The 16,855-nt window shown below is 51.2% G+C and overlaps 1 protein-coding gene across 12 annotated transcripts in view; it reads right to left on the bottom strand.

Moving 5' to 3' along the window:
- The window catches only part of LOC140403303 (uncharacterized), a 215,796-nt gene that overhangs the window by 134,414 nt on the left and 64,527 nt on the right, over positions 1-16,855 (bottom strand). For 9 of the 12 annotated variants that reach the window (XM_072491137.1, XM_072491136.1, XM_072491133.1 and 6 more), the window contains one exon: positions 12,899-14,162. The exons of the other annotated variants lie outside the window; for them this stretch is intronic. In XM_072491137.1, coding sequence (XP_072347238.1) covers positions 12,899-14,093 — 1,195 coding nt within the window. In that variant the 5' untranslated portion in view covers positions 14,094-14,162. The remainder of the gene's footprint in view (positions 1-12,898; positions 14,163-16,855) is intronic. 12 annotated transcript variants of the gene reach the window in all.

Raw genomic sequence — 16,855 nt, 5'->3', positions numbered from 1 at the left:
GAGGAAACCCGAGACACTACACGTGTAGTGTCTCCCACCCGCCCTCCTCCTCTAACCTAATAATAAAACCCATTGGTCTGAGGTAAGTACCATATTTTATTATATTATTATTATTTTTTATAAACATTTAATTTAGTTGTTAGCCAGATCTTGGTAGAAAGTAAGACGAATGGCAGGGAAGGGAGTGCAATGTTCCTCCTGCAGGATGTTTGAGGTGAGGGATGCAGTTAGTGTCCCTGCTGATTTTACCTGCAGGAAGTGCTGCCATCTCCAGCTCCTCCAAGACCGAGTTAGGGAACTGGAGCTGGAGTTGGAAGAACTTCGGATCATTCGGGAGGCAGAAGGGGTCATAGATAGCAGCTTCAGGGAATTAGTTACACCAAAGATGGGAGATAGGTGGGTAACTGTAAGAGGGACTGGGAAAAAGCAGTCAGTGCAGGGATCCCCTGCGGCCGTTCCCCTGAGAAACAAGTATACCGCTTTGGATACTTGTGGGGGGGGGGGGGACTTACCAGGGGTAAGCCATGGGGTACGGGCCTCTGGCACGGAGTCTGTCCCTGATGCTCAGAAGGGAAGGGGGAGAGGAGCAGAGCATTAGTAATTGGGGACTCTATAGTCAGGGGCACAGATAGGAGATTTTGTGGGAGCGTGAGAGACTCACGTTTGGTATGTTGCCTCCCAGGTGCAAGGGTACATGATGTCTCGGATCGTGTTTTCCGGGTCCTTAGGGGGGAGGGGGAGCAGCCCCAAGTCGTGGTCCACATTGGCACTAACGACATAGGTAGGAAAGGGGACAAGGATGTCAGGCAGGCTTTCAGGGAGCTAGGATGGAAGCTCAGAACTAGAACAAACAGAGTTGTTATCTCTGGGTTGTTGCCCGTGCCACGTGATAGTGAGATGAGGAATAGGGAGAGAGAGCATTTAAACACGTGGCTACAGGGATGGTGCAGGCGGGAGGGATTCAGATTTCTGGATAACTGGGGCTCTTTCTGGGGAAGGTGGGACCTCTACAGACAGGATGGTCTACATCTGAACCTGAGGGGCACAAATATCCTGGGGGGGAGATTTGTTAGTGCTCTTTGGGGGGGTTTAAACTAATGCAGCAGGGGCATGGGAACCTGGATTATAGTTTTAGGGTAAGGGAGAATGAGAGTATAGAGGTCAGGAGCACAGATTTGACGTCGCAGGAGGGGGCCAGTGTTCAGGTAGGTGGTTTGAAGTGTGTCTACATCAATGCCAGGAGTATACGAAACAAGGTAGGGGAACTGGCAGCATGGGTTGGTACCTGGGACTTCGATGTTGTGGCCATTTCGGAGACATGGATAGAGCAGGGACAGGAATGGATGTTGCAGGTTCCGGGGTTTAGGTGTTTTAGTAAGCTCAGAGAAGGAGGCAAAAGAGGGGGAGGTGTGGCGCTGCTAGTCTAGAGCAGTATTACGGTGGCGGAGAGGATGCTAGATGGGGACTCTTCTTCCGAGGTAGTATGGGCTGAAGTTAGAAACAGGAAAGGAGAGGTCACCCTGTTGGGAGTTTTTTATAGGCCTCCTAATAGTTCTAGGGATGTAGAGGAAAGGATGGCGAAGATGATTCTGGATAAGAGCGAAAGTAACAGGGTAGTTATTATGGTAGACTTTAACTTTCCAAATATTGACTGGAAAAGATATAGTTCGAGTACAATAGATGTGTCGTTTTTTGTACAGTGTGTGCAGGAGGGTTTCCTGAAACAATATGTTGACAGGCCAACAAGAGGCGAGGCCACGTTGGATTTGGTTTTGGGTAATGAACCAGGCCAGGTGTTGGATTTGGAGGTAGGAGAGCACTTTGGGGACAGTGACCACAATTCGGTGACGTTTACGTTAATGATGGAAAGGGATAAGTATACACCGCAGGGCAAGAGTTATAGCTGGGGGAAGGGCAATTATGATGCCATTAGACGTGACTTGGGGGGGATAAGGTGGAGAAGTAGGCTGCAAGTGTTGGGCACACTGGATAAGTGGGGCTTGTTCAAGGATCAGCTACTGCGTGTTCTTGATAAGTATGTACCGGTCAGACAGGGAGGAAGGCGTCGAGCGAGGGAACCGTGGTTTACCAAGGAAGTGGAATCTCTTGTTAAGAGGAAGAAGGAGGCCTATGTGAAGATGAAGTGTGAAGTTTCGGTTGGGGCGATGGATAGTTACAAGGTAGCGAGGAAGGATCTAAAGAGAGAGCTAAGACGAGCAAGGAGGGGACATGAGAAGTACTTGGCAGGAAGGATCAAGGAAAACCCAAAAGCTTTCTATAGGTATGTCAGGAATAAGCGAATGACTAGGGAAAGAGTAGGACCAGTCAAGGACAGGGATGGGAAATTGTGTGTGGAGTCTGAAGAGATAGGCGAGATACTAAATGAATATTTTTCGTCAGTATTCACTCAGGAAAAAGATAATGTTGTGGAGGAGAATGCTGAGCCCCAGGCTAATATAATAGATGGCATTGAGGTACGTAGGGAAGAGGTGTTGGCAATTCTGGACAGGCTGAATATAGATAAGTCCCCGGGACCTGATGGGATTTATCCTAGGATTCTCTGGGAGGCCAGGGAAGAGATTGCTGGACCTTTGGCTTTGATTTTTATGTCATCATTGGCTACAGGAATAGTGCCAGAGGACTGGAGGACAGCAAATGTGGTCCCTTTGTTCAAAAAGGGGAGCAGAGGCAACCCCGGCAACTATAGACCGGTGAGCCTCACGTCTGTAGTGGGTAAAGTCTTGGAGGGGATTATAAGAGACAAGATTTATAATCATCTAGATAGGAATAATATGATCAGGGATAGTCAGCATGGCTTTGTGAAGGGTAGGTCATGCCTCACAAACCTTATTGAGTTCTTTGAGAAGGTGACTGAACAGGTAGACGAGGGTAGAGCAGTTGATGTGGTGTATATGGATTTCAGCAAAGCGTTTGATAAGGTTCCCCACGGTAGGCTATTGCAAAAAATACGGAGGCTGGGGATTGAGGGTGATTTAGAGATGTGGATCAGAAATTGGCTAGCTGAAAGAAGACAGAGGGTTGATGGGAAATGTTCAGAATGGAGTACAGTCACAAGTGGAGTGCCACAAGGATCTGTTCTGGGGCCGTTGCTGTTTGTCATTTTTATCAATGACCTCGAGGAAGGCGCAGAAGGGTGGGTGAGTAAATTTGCAGACGATACTAAAGTCGGTGGTGTTGTCGATAGTGTGGAAGGATGTAGCAGGTTACAGAGGGATATAGATAAGCTGCAGAGCTGGGCTGAGAGGTGGCAAATGGAGTTTAATGTAGAGAAGTGTGAGGTGATTCACTTTGGAAGGAATAACAGGAATGCGGAATATTTGGCTAATGGTAAAGTTCTTGAAAGTGTGGATGAGCAGAGGGATCTAGGTGTCCATGTACATAGATCCCTGAAAGTTGCCAACCAGGTTGATAGGGTTGTGAAGAAGGCCTATGGAGTGTTGGCCTTTATTGGTAGAGGGATTGAGTTCCGGAGTCGGGAGGTCATGTTGCAGCTGTACAGAACTCTGGTACGGCCGCATTTGGAGTATTGCGTACAGTTCTGGTCACCGCATTATAGGAAGGACGTGGAGGCTTTGGAGCGGGTGCAGAGGAGATTTACCAGGATGTTGCCTGGTATGGAGAGAAAATCTTATGAGGAAAGGCTGATGGACTTGAGGTTGTTTTCGTTGGAGAGAAGAAGGTTAAGAGGAGACTTAATAGAGGCATACAAAATGATCAGGGGGTTGGATAGGGTGGACAGTGAGAGCCTTCTCCCGCGGATGGATATGGCTGGCACGAGGGGACATAACTTTAAACTGAGGGGTAATAGATATAGGACAGAGGTCAGAGGTAGGTTCTTTACGCAAAGAGTAGTGAGGCCGTGGAATGCCCTACCTGCTACAGTAGTGAACTCGCCAACATTGAGGGCATTTAAAAGTTTATTGGATAAACATATGGATGATAATGGCATAGTGTAGGTTAGATGGCTTTTGTTTCGGTGCAACATCGTGGGCCGAAGGGCCTGTACTGCGCTGTATTGTTCTATGTTCTATGTTCTATAATAGGTTAATGGCTCGATTGTTGTGCATTGCCCAGACTTTCTGCCGCCTACATTTCCCACCACTACCACATGTGGGATAAGGTTACGTGCGGACAATGCACCTGAATATGGACCCCTGGAGGTGGGTTTCGGGTTTCCTGCAGAGTTGCAATCGCCAACTCCATTGGGTGGTGCAAAACCCCGCCCCGAGACCTCATTGCCTGAGGGCCAGAGAATCTTGTGGAAGGATACAAAGAGGGTCATAGGGAAGAGACTCTCCCCAGCGAAGACCCGACGCACAGGCAGCGGAGAAGAATCCATGGCGGACCTGGGGGCAGCAGGAAGTAGCGTGCGAGACCCCCACCTTCGCAGACGAAGGCCCTGAGACGACTGAGATTCAGTTCGATCCAGTTCGGTGGCACGGGTAGTATTAAGAATCTTAAGGCATACTATGGTTGGGGTAAATTAAGGGATAACTGTTTTATTGTGTTTTAAAATAAACTTGGGTTAAATTGTGAACTTGAGTTTGTCCTCTGTTCATCTCGCAAATAATGGCACCTGGGAAAAACATTTGAATAATAAACTGGTCAAAGTGTCTGAATTTTACAGACAACAAAGTGTTATCAATCAAGCGGGGCTGCTTTGTCCCGGATGGTGTCGAGCTTCTTGAGTGTTGTTGGAGCTGCGCTCACCCAGGCAAGTGGAGGGTATTCCATCACACTCCTGACTTGTGTCTTGAAGATGGTGGACAGGCTTTGGGGGGGTCAGGGGGTGAGTTATTTGCCATGGGATTCTTAGCCTTTGACCTTCTCTGGTAGCCACAGTATTAATATGGCTAGTCTAGTTCAGTTTCTGACCAATGGTAACCCCTGGATGTTGATTGTGGGGAATTCAGCGATGGTAACGCCATTGAATGTCAAGGGGCGGTGGTTAGATCCTCTCTTGTTATTTTGCAGGAGGATAAGGCGTCCATGGAGGGGATTAAAGCTAAGTGGGAGGAAGAGTTGGGGGCGGCATTAGAGGAGGAACTGTTGTGCGAGGAGCTGCGGAGGGTGAATGCCTTGACCTCGAGTGCGAAGCTGCGGCTGATACAGCTGAAGGGGGTGCACAGGGCGCACCTGACAAAATTGAGGACGAGCCAGCTGCCTGAGGGGGTAGAGGACACCTGTGAGCGGTGTGGGAGGGGTCCTGCTGATCATGTTCGTATGTTCTGGTCCTGCCCGAAATTGGAAAGATCTGGAGGTCAGTCTCCAGTACCACCGCGGCGATTTTGAACGTAAACAGGGAGCCCGGCCCCCTGGGGGCCATATTCGGGGTGTCGGACTGACTGGAGTGGTAGATGGGGCGGAGGCGGATGTTTTAGCCTTCACCTCGATGATCATTCGCAGGCGGGTCCTGTTGGGGTGGAGGTCAGTTTCTCCACCCTGTGCCTCGATGTGGCGGGGGGGGGCGGGGGGGGGGGGGGGGGGGGGGGGGCGGGGGATCTGTTGGAGCATTTAGGCCTGGAAAAGGGTTTCCCTGAGATTGTCAGGTTCCACAAGAGTTGGGGTTTGTTTATTCGGCATTTTAGAGAATTGGTTACTGCCGACTGTTATGGGGGGGGGGGGGGGCGCGGTTTATATGTCGGGTGTGTTTCTTTTTGTAACATGTTAAAATGTTGAAAACCGGAATAAAAATACTATTCAAAAAGATCATCTCTTGTTGAAGATGGTCATCGCCTGGCGCTTGTGTGCCGCAAATGTTACTTATCACTTTATCAGCCCAAGCCTTAATGTTGTCCAGGTCTTGCTGCATTTGGACATGGTCTGCTTCAGTGTCTGACGAGTCGCGAATTGCACTGAACATCGTGCATCCACAAACATCCCCACTTCTGACCTTGTGGTGGAGGGAAGGTCAGCGAGGGAGCAGCTGAAGCTGGTTGGGCCTAAGGACAATGACTAACTTCAAAAGTGCTTCATCGACTGTCAAGCACTTTAGGACGTCCTCGGGTTGTGAAAGGCTGTATAAAAGTGCCAGGACTTTAAAAAAAACTATTTTCAGTGTCTCCCGGCTCCAAACCTATTTCAAAAGGCATTTGCTCCCTTCAATTATTCAGTCCGTTTTTAAAGGTGAGCTCTATCAGGAAGGTGCCCAGTTCAATACGCTGTCTGCCTAGAGGTAGCTGCTTTCAGCCAGGTCGACAATTGGTTGCACTGCCCGAGTTATGGAGGGTTCCAGATTGTGCAGGAAGTGGACATGGATGGGAGGGGACGGAGAGATCAGGCTCCGCAATCCTGTTATTTCCCACCTCTGGCCTACAAGAATGTTTCTGTGCCTCCTTGCCCCCCCTCCCCCTCATTGCCGTCCGCGGTCTTCTCCTCTTCGGTGTCCCGCTGCTTCCAACTCCATTCCCTTCCGCTTGCCACCAATTCTCTTCCTCCCGTCTGGCTGAGGTGTCAGGCAGTGACTCACTGAGTAACACCTCTGCCCGAGTCAGGAAGGTTGTGGATTCAAATCCCGGTCCAGACCTTGGGGCGATATCATTGGGCGGCACGGTAGCACCGTTGCTTCACAGCGCCAGGGTCCCAGGTTCGATTCCCGGCTTGGGTCACTGTCTGTGCGGAGACTGCACGTTCTCCCAGTGTGTGCGTGGGTTTCCTCCGGGTGCTCCGGTTTCCTCCCACAAGTCCCTAACGACGGGCTGTTAGGTAATTTGCACATTCTGAATTCTCCCTCTGTGTACCCGAACAGGCGCTGGAGTGTGGCGACTAGGGGCTTTTCACAGTAACTTCAGTGCAGTGTTAATGTAAGCCGACTTGCGACATCAACAAAGATTATTATTTAGACAGTACTGAGGGAGGGTTGCACTGTCAGAGGAGCCATCCTATCAACGACACGTTAAGGTAGCAACCCTCTTTGCTCTCTCGTGTGAGTGTCGAGGATCCCATGACACTGCTTGAATAAAAATAAGGGTCTAAAAAGTGCCAAATGAATGCACCTTTCTTTCCAGCCATTCCCTCTGTCTTTAATCCCAGAGATACACACATGCCTGGTTTAGCACAGTGGGCTAAACAGCTGGCTTGTAATGTAGAACAAGGCCAGCAGTGAGGGTTCAATTCCCGTACCGACCTCCCCGAACAGGCGCCGGAATGTGGCGACTAGGGGCTTTTCACAGTAACTCCATTGAAGCCTACTTGAGACAATAAGCGATTATCATTATGCCCGACCTGGACAGACAGAAAAGGAAATAATTCAGGGGTCACTTGCGTAGAGGAATCTCTTGTAGCTCATTTCCAACTCCTCTTAGGGCTGGTTAGTGTTAGAGAAGTGAGGAAGATTTATTTACAGTGGAGTGTGAAATATTCACTGTTTGCATGCACCCAGTACTGTTTTCACAATACTTCTGCTGCTCTCAAATCCCTCAGCACAGGGTCCCTCACCGAACGGCAATGACTGGAGGCTCAGTTCCACCTGCACAGCTCAGCTGCTCCGCTTCGCCTCTTCACGAGAAAACTCAGCTGCCTTGTCCCACAGGGGGGGCATCCTCTTCGCTTGACTCCTGCTCTGCCGTGTGAGGTGACTGTGGGCAGCAGGTCCGCGACGGACCCGTTCAATTAGTGCGGCTTCTAAACCCAGCGCGATCCGATTTCAATGCGCCAGGAGTGAAGTCGCAATCCAAGACGGCATCCTCCCTCGAACGGGTTAACTGGCAGGGTAAATGCCATGTATAAACCCCCCCCCCCCCCCCCCCCCCCAGACCCTCTCCAACCACTTTCAGCTCAGACTTAAGCACCGATACGCGTGCAACTTAAAGTCACTGAGGGACTTCCAGATAATGCATACCCGCATGCCAAGGTCACGGCACTCGAGTGTTGACTAATGGGTTCTCTATATTTTACAGTGCCTCAGGGCACCAGGCTACAAGATCCCTCTGGTCTATGGAATTCTGTCAAGGCAACAGAGCCGTAAATGTGGACATGCTGCCTTTGATCCTGTGTAATCCAGCTCGGTACCGGGGGGGGGGGGGGGGGGCTGCGGTTTTGGAGGCACCGGCTTCCAGCTGGGGCATTAACCAAGCCCCCCCCCCCTTCCCCCCCCCCAGACGGATGCAAAGGATCCCATGGCACCCACACAAACCCCCCCACCCACCCACTCCACCCCCGACGTCAATATTTATCTGTCAACCAACATCACTGGCAATTTATTCAATTGGTTGGCCAAAGACGACAGGCTGAATGCATCGGGTCAGTATTGTGATTCTGAAGGGGCTTGGCAGGGTGGGCTCGGAGAGTGTTTTCCGCTGGTCGGGGAAGTCGAAACCCCCCCCCCCCCCCGTCTCTGGTTAAGGGGTTGGGCAATCATTTAGGATTGTGGAGAGGAGAAATGACTTCACTCTCAGGGTTCTGCACTCTCCACCCCAGAGGGGGTTGTGGATGTTCCATCGCTGAACGGACTCAAGGTTGGGATAGCCAGGGTTTTGGTTCTCTGAGGAATCTGAGGAGCGGGTGGGTCAGCGGAGTTGAAGTCCCAGGTTAGCCACGATTTGACCGAATCGCGGAGCAGGCTCGACGGGCCTTGTGGTTGGCTCTCTGCTCCTACTTTGTGTGTCGGGTGTTCTTCTGCGGCAGGGTGGCACAGTGGTTGGCACTGCTGCCTCACAGCGCCAGGGTCCCGGGTTCAATTCCGGCCTCGGGTCACTGTCTATGCGAAGTCTGCACGTTCTCACCGTGTGTGCGTGGGTTTCCTCCGGGTGCTCCGGTTTCCTCCCACAGTCCAAAGATGTGCAGGTTAAGTGGATTGGCCACGCTAAATTGCCCCTTAGTGTCCAAAGGTGCGCAGGTTAGGTAGAGTCATGGGATTACGGGGATAAGGCGGGGGAGTGGGCCTAGGTAGTCTGCTCTTTTGGAGAGTGGGTGCAGACTCGATGGGCTGAATGGCCTCCTTCTACATTTTAGGGATTCTATGTTTTGGGAGCTTGTTGCCCACAGATGGGCTGCTGCCCGTATTATCCTCTTGGGAACCACAGTGATTCCATTCCTGAAATATCTTGTTGGCTGCAAAGTGGGTTGGGAAGTCCCGGGGGACCAGGCCCAGTAGAAGCGCAAGCCTTTCGATTTCCTTTCGGAGCAGAGTCATAATAGCTGTAATTTTAAAGCACGAGACCCAATTGCTAACCTTAGCTGGTGGCAGAAATTAAAGGCACCTTGAAATTGAGGTAAAAGGGAGGCTAACACACAAGCGGGAGTGATTTGGTGGAGGTTGTAGCAGTGGATTCAAGAGAGCGGTCAAGCGAGGCCTCAGGCCTGCTGGGATGCGGTCCACAGGTGGGGTAACCATGCCAACGGGCGATTCACTGAACTGAGGTACAGCCTTGTGAGGCAGGGACTGCACACCAGCAAGTCGGAGGTGGCCTTTAAAGAAGAATCCATTGATGGGATGCAGGTATCGCTGGCCGGGCCAGAGGTTATTGCCCATCCCTGACTCTGGGCATGCTCAAGCCTGCGGGAGGCCACAAGCCATCTGACGGGCAAGGAGGGCATCAGAAGGGTGCGTCTGATGGTGTAGACCCCCCCACTCCCTCGCACCTTCGCAAAACAAGGAGGGGTTCACTCTAAATCTCGGCCTGACTGGTGATGCCCACCGACTGAGATTGACTAAGATAAAAAAGAACATAGCAGTTGGGAGCCTGGCATTGATTCCTTTATGGAATGGAATGCTTTTCATTCTAGCACCCACTGTCAGCACCTCAGATCAAATATGGGCTGGACGACTAGCCAGTCGTTTGCCCCAACAATAGACCGCAAGACGTAGGAGCAGAAGTAGGCCATTCGGCCCATCGAGTCTGCTCCGCCATTCAATGAGATCATGACGGATCTGATGTGATAATCCTCAACCCCACTTTCCCGTCTCAACTCCATAACCCCCGATTCCCTCCCTGATTAAAAATCTGTCCATCTCAGCCGTGACCGTGCTTAACCACCCAGCCTCTACAGCTCTCTGCGGTGAAGAATCCCACAGATTCACTCCCCTCTGGGAGAAGAAATTCCTCCTCATCTCGGTCTGAAATGGGCGACTCCGCTCACTCTGAGATTCTGCCCTCTGGTCCTAGACTCTCCCACAAGGGGAAACAGCCTCTCAGCATCGATCCTGCCGACCCCCCCTGAGAATCCGATATGTCTCAATAAGGTCGCCCCTCTCATTCTAAACTCCAGCGAGCACAGGCCCCAACCTACTCAACCTCTCCTCATAAGAAAATCCATCCATTCCCGGAACCGTCATTGGACTGCCTCCAGTGCTTTCCTTCGATGAGGGGACCAAAACTGTTCGCAATATTCCAGCTTGTGACCTTGGCCTGAATGGCACTACAGACATTGTGGCCACTCTCAGACAGACTGCCTGTTTCGAGAATCATCCGGTACACCAGGAAGCCACTCAGCCCATCGTGCTTCTGTCAGCACTTTGAAAGAGCTATTCAATTCCTCCCATGTCCTTCCTACTTCCCCTTTGTCTTGCAAACATTTCCCTCTTCAACCCTCCATCTAGTTTCCTTTTATCATCAAGTCCACCGCTCTTTAAAGCAGCTCATTCCTGATCATAGCAACTCGCGACAGAAAAACCTTCTGTTTCATCTCACCTCTGGTTGTTTTGCCAATTATCTTAAACGTCTGTCCTCTGGATACTGCCTCACCCATTACTGGGTCCCAAGAAATGCCCAATGTGTTTCCATGGGGGAATGAACAGCGAAGGAGCAAAGGGTAAATAGAAAGCTAATTGCAGTGGGGATGGGTTAGCCTATTTTCCCTGTTTGGCATTTCAGAACACACTGTTCGTATGAAGAGGAAATAAGCAAGGTTCTCCCCAAATGGAACAGTTTCCTGTTTGGTAGTTTTAGGACAGATCCTAAACCTAGGGCAGCACGGTAGCACACGTGGCAAGCACCGAGGCTTCACAGCGCCAGGGTCCCAGGTTCGATTCCCCGCTGGGTGACTGTCTGTTCTCCCCGTGTCTGCATGGGTTTCCTCCGGGAGCTCCAGTTTCCTCCCACACTCCAAAGACGTTAGGTGGATTGGCCATGCTACATTGCCCTTAAGTGTCCAAAAAGATGAGGAGGGGTTATTGGGTTATGGGCATAGGGTGGAAGTGAGGGCTTAAGTGGGTCGGTGCAGACTCAATGGGCCGAATGGCCTCCTTCTGCACTGCATGTTCTATGTATCTATGCATCCTGATGTTGATGCAGGGTTCTGAGAATAGATCGGAGGCCGTGGAAAGGACAGAATACTGAAGGGAGGAATGGCAAGAGAGTTGAGGGACTGGGGATTGGACCATACCCAGTGTTTCTATCTCACTGTTGCCAGAAAAAGGAGTCTCTTTGGCTTCTCTGCCACCAGGACTGTTGTGACCAAAGTGAGAGGGGACTCTTGGTTGTGTGTCTTGTCAATGGTAATCGTGTCAGGGGACTTTGGACAGGATACAGCTGCAAGGCAAGGTATTGAATTGAGCAAGGCAACTCACAGACCTGAACTATTGGATGGGGAGCGAGAGATCCCCCAAAAACAAAGGCTGAGATGGAAAGACTGTGAGATTTCATGTGATATTGCTTATGTGCCTGACATCATGCGAGTTCTTGTAATGGCATGAGGCGTATCTAAGCTGTATTGATTACTTAAAGTGACATTTAACTTTTGATTTTAGTTGGTTTGTTACAGTAAAAGTTTTAAAGAAGTGACAGCTTTGTCCAGCGGTTCAAAACGTTATCGGTCTCAACGGGGATCTTAGGACGTGGTTAATATCTCGTACAACCTCTCGCAGCTAGGTGATCCCCTGAGAGATGCAAAAAGGAAAAAACAACCAATACCGGCGGGGGTAAAAAACACAACTCTGGAAAATTCGACCTGATGCTTGGAACCAGTCCAGGAGATCACATGGGAAGTGTTATCATAGAATTTACAGTGCAGAAGGAGGCCATTCGGCCCATCGAGTCTGCACCGGTTCTTGGAAAGAGCACCCTACCCAAGGTCCACACCTCCACACTATCCCCATAACCCAGTAACCCCACCCAACACTAAGGGCAATTTTGGACACTAAGGGCAATTTATCATGGCCAATCCACCTAACCTGCACATCTTTGGACTGTGGGAGGAAACCGGAGCACCCGGAGGAAACCCACGCACACACGGGGAGGATGTGCAGACTCCACACAGACAGTGACCCAAGCCGGAATCGAACCTGGTACCCTGGAGCTGTGAAGCAATTGTGCTAACCACTGTGCTACCGTGCTGCCCTTATCTGGTGATCCACTTACCTTCAAATAATGTGATCATTTCCCCAGTCAGGGAGCACTCCTGCCACTGATAGGGACCGTCATCTCTCAGAACGACCAATCCTTACGATTGTTTTCTCCAATAGTTCAATGTGTTCTAGCAGCTGGGCCCTAGACCGGACAGGCGCCCACAGTGAATTGGCCAATCTCAGCTTGGGCTATAATAGAAGGTCTCCGCCCGTCTCCTAATTACAAAGGGAAAGGATGTACAGTCCCAGCTCTCTCTCGGCACTGCCATCCGGCCGTGCCTGGTTTAGATATCAGGGTGAACGGGATCCAGGGCTGTCATGTTCTCTGCAGCCAACGCTCATATGACTAGGCAAGCATAATGGCGTGGCGAAAGCGGGCGGTATTCTGTATCTACTAATGCAAGACTGTGGGAGTGGGGTGGGCGGGAAAGGACTGAAAGGAAAAAACCCCAAACAAAACGAAGGGAGATATTTCGTACTGCTGGTAACGGCATCGGGCATGTCCACTGTTGGCTACAAGACAAGACATGCCCGCTCTGGCAGGTGTGAATGTACACCAAGCAAATTCTGCAATGCATCCTTTTGACTTACCAGGAATACAATCCTTCCCCAAACTTGCCAGAGCTTGTTCCGTTCGATGAACCTCTTTCATCGGCGGCATTTGGTCTCCAGGAATGTCGACAGGAATCTCAGTCACGGCCACCTTCTTGCAGCTGCCTTCGTTCCTCAAGGGCGAAACAGCGGCAGAGCACCCGGCATTGGTTTGATGCCCAAGTGGCCCGACGACCAGCTCTGCGTCAGCCCATGACGGGAGAGCGCAGTGCGCATCATTGATAGCCTTTCCGTTGTCGGTACCTGGGGCCGGAGCGTCTGCGGTTTTGCCACTGTCGAGGGCGCTTTGGCTAAAACAGACCATCTCATCGTCGTCTCTTGTGCAAGACACTTCAAACTCGTACGACATCGGATCGACCGAAGTGTTCAAATCATCATCAGCCTCGCAGGATACATCAAAGCTGTAGGAAACGGGGTCTAACGAAGTATACTGCACCTCCTCCTCTTCACAAGCCACATCGTACTCGTACGTCAACTGGTCCAAGGACGTATATTGGTCTCCATCTCGTTCACATGCTAAATCGAAGCCATACAATATTTGACCAACGGCAGTGCTCTGAACGGTATTTGCCGTATGGATGCCCTGCTCCTTTTGGGTATAAGTTGCCAACAACCCTGGGCCTCCTACTTCTGACACGTTCATGTTTATCCCATCTAAAATAGTCTCTGGCAGGCAAGAGGAAAAAGAACTCACGCTCATATGGTCGCCCGCATTCTCAGCAGGAGTCCTCAAGTCCTCAGGGAGGGCGGAGTGTGTAGGGACATGCCCAAGCTCGGTGACGACTGGTCCCTCTCCGGAGCCTGTTGCTTCTGCCTGCCCAAGGTTGGCGTGCTGCTCTGGCGGACTGACTGGTTCACCGCCAGGAGAGGAGTCCACAAACGGGCTTTCGTATTCCATCTTTGCCCCCAAGCTCAGAGGAGCCCTCATCGGATGGTCGGCACCCATCTCGCTCTCGGCACGGAGGGGTTGCTCGCGTCTCTCCTCCCGGCCGCTCACATAACGGCCAAAACCGGTGTTGGCCTCGCCTCCTGAAGCGTGGCATGGAGGCCCGACATTGTCCACCTGATCACCAGACAGATTCAGAACATCATCTGGGCTGCAAAACCCCTTGTTGACATTGGTCTGCATTTCCTCGTCCCATGCTATTAGTTCCTGGTTACTACTCTTCTCCATTGAAGTGATGAAGCAGCTGGGGCCCCTTCGCAAAGTGGTTTACACTTTACGATCGCAGTTCCTTTGCGGCTGGAAGACAAAACATTGAGATCGTCAGAATTCCCTTTCGGCCGAACAACCCTCGCGCTCGGGCCTACCAGCCCATTTCCTTTTCCTCCCAACATATCCCACAATTCCTCTCTCTCTCCAAAAAAAGAACACAATAAAGTGCCTCTTTATGAAGTCATGCAGGGTGCAGACATTAGAGTCATAGAGTTTTACAGCACAGAAAGAGGCACTTCAGCCCACCGTGTCTGCGCCAGCCATCAAGCGCAGCACGGTAGCATAGTGGTTAGCACAATGGTTTCACAGCTCCAGGGTCCCAGGTTCGATTCCCGGCTTGGGTCACTGCCTGTGCGGACTCTGCACGTTCTCCCCGGTGTGCGCGTGGGTTTCCCCCGGGTGCTCCTGATTCCTCCCACCGTCCAAAGATGTGCAGGTTAGGTGGATTGGCCATACTAAATTGCCCTTAGTGTCCAAAATTGCCCTTAGAGTTGGGTGGGGTTACTAGGTTACGGGGATAGGGTGGAGGTGTGGGCTTGGGTAGGGTGCTCTTTCCAAGAGCCGGTGCAGACTCGATGGGCCGAATGGCCTCCTTCTGCACTGTAAATTCTATGAAATATTCTAATCCCGTATTCCAGCTCTCGGTCCGTATCCTTGCGAGCCATGGCGCTTAAAGTGCTCATCTAAATACTCCTTGAGCGTTGTGAGGGTTCCCGCCTCTCCCACCCTATCAGGCAGCGAATTCCGGATTCCCACCCCCCTCTGGGTGAAAAGGTTTCCCCTCAAATCCCCTCTACACCCCCTTCCCCTTACCTTAAATCTATGCCCCCTATGCTAAGATGAGAAGTTTCTTCCTCTTCACCCTATCTCTGTCCGTCATAATTTTGTACACCTCGATCAGGTCCCCCCTCGGCCTTCTCTGCTCGGAGGAGAACAGCCCCAGCCTGACCAGCCTCTCTTCAAAGCTGAAACGCTCCAACCCAGGCAGCATCCTGGTGAATCTCCTCTGCACCCTCTCCAGTGCAATCACATCCTTCCTATAGTGTGGCGACGAGAACTGCACACATACTCCAGCTGTGGTCTCATGAGCATTTTATACAGCTCCATCATAACCTCCCTGCTCTTATCTTCTATGCGTCAGCTTATCAAGGCAAGTATCCCATCTGCCTTCTTACTCACGTTATCTCCATGTCCTGCTGCCTTCAGGGATCTATGGACATGAATTCCTCTGGTCCTCTGTACTTCCTAGTGTCCGACCGCTCACTGTATATTTCCCTTGCCTTGTTAGTCCTCCCAAGATGCATCACCTCACACTTTTCAGGGGTAAATTGCATTTGCCATTGTTCTGCCCGTCTGACCAGCCCGTCTATGTCGCCCTGCAATCTAAGGCCTTCCTCCTCGCTGTTTACCACATCACCAATTCTCGTGGCATTACTCAGCACAGAATGCCAATCGCACAGGTCACAGACTGAGGAACGGATGAATCGGAGGCCAGTCTCTTTCTTAACTCAGCTTTATTTCAGAGGCTACAGAGCAACGGCATAGATTCCTCTCATTTCCCCCCCCCCCCTCCAACGACTCAGGGTGAACAGTTTTTATATGCGCTCAGATCCCCCTAATAACAATCTTTATTGATGTCACAAGTAGGCTTACATTAACACTGCAATGAAGTTACTGTAAAAATCCCCTAGTCACCACACTCTGGCACCTGTTCGGGCACACGGAGGAAGAATTCAGAATGTCCAATTCACCTAACAAGCACCTTTTTCGGGACCTGTAGGAGGAAACCGGAGGAAACCCACGCAGACACGGGGAGAACATGCAGACTCCGCACGGACAGTGACCCAAGTCGGGAATCGAACCCGGTTTCCTGGAGCTGTGCAGCAACAGTGCTAACCACACCCACTTCCAACGTTAACCCAGAGATGACTATTGGGTTCAAAGGGCTGCGGCAGCCCATTGAAAGGTCTATCCAGATGGTCCCATCCCCCTCCCTTCCCTGATCTCAGCCCTGATGATTTATTTTCCCCATTTTTCAGTATTGTACATACCCGAATTCCCCTTGGAAGCCTATTATTGAAACGATTCCCAATACAGCATTTTCAGGCAGTGGGTTCCAGACATTGGCAGGAATTCCCTGTTGCGTTGCGGCCCTGCCTCCGCCGCTCGCAAGGAAGGAGAGTTTGGCGCTCAGCCAAATCTCCCATTCGCTGTGGCGAGGCCAGAGAATCCCCTTAACAACAAAGAACCATGAAAATTCCCCATCTCCTCTCCGGTTCTCTCGCTAATCATCTTAAATCTGGTCACCGACACGCAGTGGGAAGCGGTGCCCAGTGGCTCCATTGAACCCTCTCAGTATTTTCAACACCTAGAATCATAGAAAAGTTAAGAGCACTGAAGGAGGCCATTCTGCCCATCTTGTCCATGCCAGCCCGAGGACACCCAGGCGCCCGGTAGCACTGTTGCTTCACTGCTTCAGGGTCCCGGGTTCGATTCCCAGCTTGGGTCACCGTCTGTGCGGAGACTGCACGTTCCCCCTGTGTCGGCGTGGGTTTCCTCCGGGTGCTCCGGTTTCCTCCCACAAGTCCCGAAAGACGTGCTTGTTCGGTGAATTGGACATTCTGAATTCTCCCTCTGTGTACCTGAACAGGCGCCGGAATGTGGCGACTCGGGGCTTTTCACAGTAACTTCATTGCAGTGTTAATGTAAGCCTACTTGTG

Source organism: Scyliorhinus torazame, chromosome 27 (assembly GCF_047496885.1).
Source record: "Scyliorhinus torazame isolate Kashiwa2021f chromosome 27, sScyTor2.1, whole genome shotgun sequence".
Lineage (NCBI taxonomy): Eukaryota > Metazoa > Chordata > Chondrichthyes > Carcharhiniformes > Scyliorhinidae > Scyliorhinus > Scyliorhinus torazame.
Note: the sequence above shows the minus strand (reverse complement) of the source record. Positions and strands in the feature narration are given on the sequence as shown.